Here is a 3,599-nt window from a genome sequence, read left to right as displayed (position 1 = left end):
GCCCATGCGTACCATGGCACCCGAGTCACTGAGCAGGAACAATCCCGAGCACACGGAGAAGTCGGATGTGTACATGTTTGGGTGCTTTGTCTGGGAAGTGGTATGTCGATGTTCGGTACATGGGATAGCCGAGCCAGAGCCTATCTGGCTGCTGGGCCTGGATTGGTGATGGGCTGATAGATGCGCCGCAAGTACTTCCCCCTGTTTATACTATATACAACATTATGGGAAACCCCTGTATATACCTACCACTCGTATATTTACCTACGATTCGTGTATTTACCTACGACTCGTGTATTTACCTACCACTATTGTATTTACCTACCACTCGTGTATTTACCTACCACTCGTGTATTTACCTACCACTCGTGCATTTACCTACCACTCGTGTATTTACCTACCACTCGTGTATTTACCTACCACTCGTGTATTACCTACCACTCGTGTATGTACCTACCACTCATACGATTTGAAATCCGCCATTTTTTCGGAACATACGAATGGATTCTTGTCTGTCCATCCACCGACCACCCAATTCGGGATACGTGCCTCTACCGTTTCAGTACTATTCAAACACCCGTCTCATTATCTACCCTACCCCCTTGACACACACGTACACATACACCGTTACAGTACTCTCTGGGCAAGCTGCCGTACGCCCACCTGGTGGCCTCAGAGAACATGCAGGGCTACATGCTGCGGGAGAAGCTCTCGGGGATGTTCCTACTGCAACCGGAGACTATGCCGGATGCCGTGTATGATATCTGCATGGACTGTTGGGACCCGGACCCGTCTGAACGACCTACCTTCCGGAGACTGCAGGTGATGCTCAGAGATCTGTTCAGCGAGTTCAGGAGTGTGAGTGTCTCGGATTTTGCGAGCATGAATGTGCGCCAAGATGCCTCTAATTCGGGCTCAGACCTGTCCAGCAAACCTTCGGGGTTCAAATCGCGGCTTGGCAAGCTTGGTATGGGGTTGGGATTAGGGGCTGTGGAGCGGAGCGGCAATTTGGTCGGCGGAGTCAAGTCCAAGTGGAAGGAGTGGAATACGACTGGGCAGAGTAGCAGCACCTTGAGTGCGCACAGCAGCCTCGGCCTGGAGTCCAGCCTCAGTACCAGTAGCAATCTCGCTATCCTGGGGAATGACTTGACAAGCAAGGCTGAGATTAGTCCTACAGATAACATGATCTATTGCGGGATGCGGTCGGCGGGTAGTAGTGAATACAGCAACAGCATGTTGACGTCGACGCTGGATATGACCGAGGGGGGGGGGAGCGGGTATGGAAAGTACCGAACTGTCTAATAACAAGGATTCGCAAGCGCTGCATCCACAGTTACCACCGGCCACGCCCAAGGCAATAGCACAGTCACAGCCACAGGTACAACCACCGCCGGCGCGGGGCATGTCCGCAGCCACCACCAGTCGATACGCCGCAGATACCCTCACGCGCTTGCGGAAAGCGAGTTACAGTAGCACGCAGACGCACACGCCCCCCCCACCGAGGAAAGCCTCGCTTCTAAGCCACATCTTCGCCGCTGGGTCTGTAGTCAGGGCGCCCCACACTCAAACGCGCAGTAGTACCGGCAGTGCCCTCAAGTTCACTGTGTGCAACAAGGCGCTTACCGCAGGCACAACGAGTGCATTGAATGGCCGGACTGTGAGCTCGGTCGTCCCTGAAACCCCGTCAGACGCTTCATATGACCAACTGCATGCTGTGTATGACGACGGGAAAGAGCGGAGATACACTATGCTGAACACCCCCACGCAGATAGCCGACGAGAAAGAGGCTCAGCGGAGACATACAGTGACAGAGGGTTCTGGTCACAGCGGGCTTGCGTGTGAAGGCGACAGCGCTAGCTCTGCAGATACTTTACAAAGCGCCCACACCAGCGAACTTACTGGGACGAATAGCGGGATGCATACCGGGATGCGTGCTGTGGTGGATTCTGGGAGGGAGCCAGGTACGAGGGCGGATGGAAAGGCGACTCACTACGCAGGTGATGAGATGATGGTGAAGAGTACTGGGTATGACGGATGCGTTGGTAGTATGAACAGCACAGGAGACTGTGCAGATGTAACTAACACATATGCCCCAGTGCACAGTAGCAGGGACAGTTGCCCATGGCATAGTGAGCGAGAGCCCAACGCGTTCGGGTTGAAACGAGCGGATCAATCCATGGAGATATACTCGAATACGAGTGATGAAAGTACAACCGATTTCAGCAGCAGGACAGGGAACAAGGGCCGGAGGTGGCAGATTGTCGCAAACGCTAATGTCGCAAATGTCGCAAATGTCGACAAGATGAATATACAAGGTAGAAAATATAGACATAATACGCCGAGCACTACGAACAGTAGCGGTGAACTAGAGGTTGGCGAGGGGCAGAGACAGCATGTCAGCAGAACAAACAGCGATAGAGGGTATGCAAAAGATACGGAGGATGCCAAAGCAAATTATAGTAACAGTGGGTCAGGCTTACATTTTATAGGTCGACAAGGATCGAGAAGAGGCAGTGTTGATGCTAAAGAGAATATCGAGGGCTGTGGATATAGATGGCATGATGCGATACGCTCCCTGATGGGGAGCTATCAAGGTCACTAATGCTGACGGGAAAATAGTATGCCAGCTGATGGGAAAATAATACACCAATGATGATAGAATAGCATACCCACTGAGGGAAAATAATCTCACTAATGAGAAAATAGTATACTCACTGATAAAATATTACACTCACTGATGGGAAAATAGTATACCGACTGATGGGGATAATATACGCCGATGAGAAAATGGTCCGATTACTGATGGGAATATAATTCACTCCCTAATGAGAAAATAGTATGCCCACTGATGGACAATAAATACTCACGATGGGAAAATAATATACCGACTGGTGAGGAAATAATACACGCTGATGAGAAAATATTCTTTTTGCTGGTGGGAAAATAGTACACTCGCTGATGGAAAATATTCACGCGCTAATGGAAAATAAACACTCACGATGGGAAAATAATATACCAACTGGTGAGGAAATACTACACTGATGAGAAAATATTACGCCTACTGATGGGAATCTAATACTCTGATGAGACAATAGTACGCTTACTGATGAGAAAGCGATTTGAACCCTGATGAGGAAGTAACTAGAAACTTTGTCGTCGCGAGAACGAATACCAGTAGTGAATCAAGACGTGATCTGAATAATCAATTAACATGTGCGTGGCTGTATTGTTGGTCTATATTGTTCAGATGTGAACGGTTGTTCTCGGTTCTCGAGATACGATAATTCATATTCTAGAGCCTAGGTAGTATTAGAGTGAGAGAACCAATACATATTGAACAACCATCACAGGCTATGAGAGATACCTCTTGGGGCAGGTTTAACGATTATCCGATACTTCTACGAACTCTACAATTTCTACGATTCTACAACTACATTCTACGACTTCTGCGATAATTCATCATTTTATGGATACTCATAGTTAGACCATGAAGCTACCAATACGCAATGGACTATCGACAATTTTGCGGCTGAATGATGAACCGATTTATTTCTGTTAGTTTCGAGACCTCTAAACAAATATATATCTATATATACATA

The 3,599-nt window shown here is 48.5% G+C and overlaps 2 protein-coding genes across 2 annotated transcripts; both read left to right on the top strand.

The window, feature by feature from the left end:
- Positions 1 to 632: 632 nt before the first annotated feature.
- SARC_13112 (hypothetical protein) lies at positions 633 to 1,302 on the top strand (the record flags this gene model as incomplete). The annotated part of the gene is made up of 1 exon (XM_014292765.1): positions 633 to 1,302. A coding segment is annotated over one exon (670 nt), but the record flags the coding sequence as incomplete, so codon positions are not given.
- Positions 1,303 to 1,402: 100 nt separating this feature from the next.
- SARC_13111 (hypothetical protein) lies at positions 1,403 to 2,803 on the top strand (the record flags this gene model as incomplete). Its single annotated transcript, XM_014292764.1, has 1 exon — positions 1,403 to 2,803. The coding sequence occupies one exon, from the start codon at positions 1,403 to 1,405 to the stop codon at positions 2,600 to 2,602; it is 1,200 nt and encodes a 399-aa protein (XP_014148239.1). The 3' UTR covers positions 2,603 to 2,803.
- Between the last annotated feature and the right edge of the window lie 796 nt (positions 2,804 to 3,599).

Source organism: Sphaeroforma arctica, assembly GCF_001186125.1.
Source record: "Sphaeroforma arctica JP610 unplaced genomic scaffold supercont1.2909, whole genome shotgun sequence".
In the NCBI taxonomy this organism is placed as follows: Eukaryota; class Ichthyosporea; order Ichthyophonida; genus Sphaeroforma; species Sphaeroforma arctica.
This window is presented reverse-complemented; position numbering and strand designations above follow the sequence as displayed.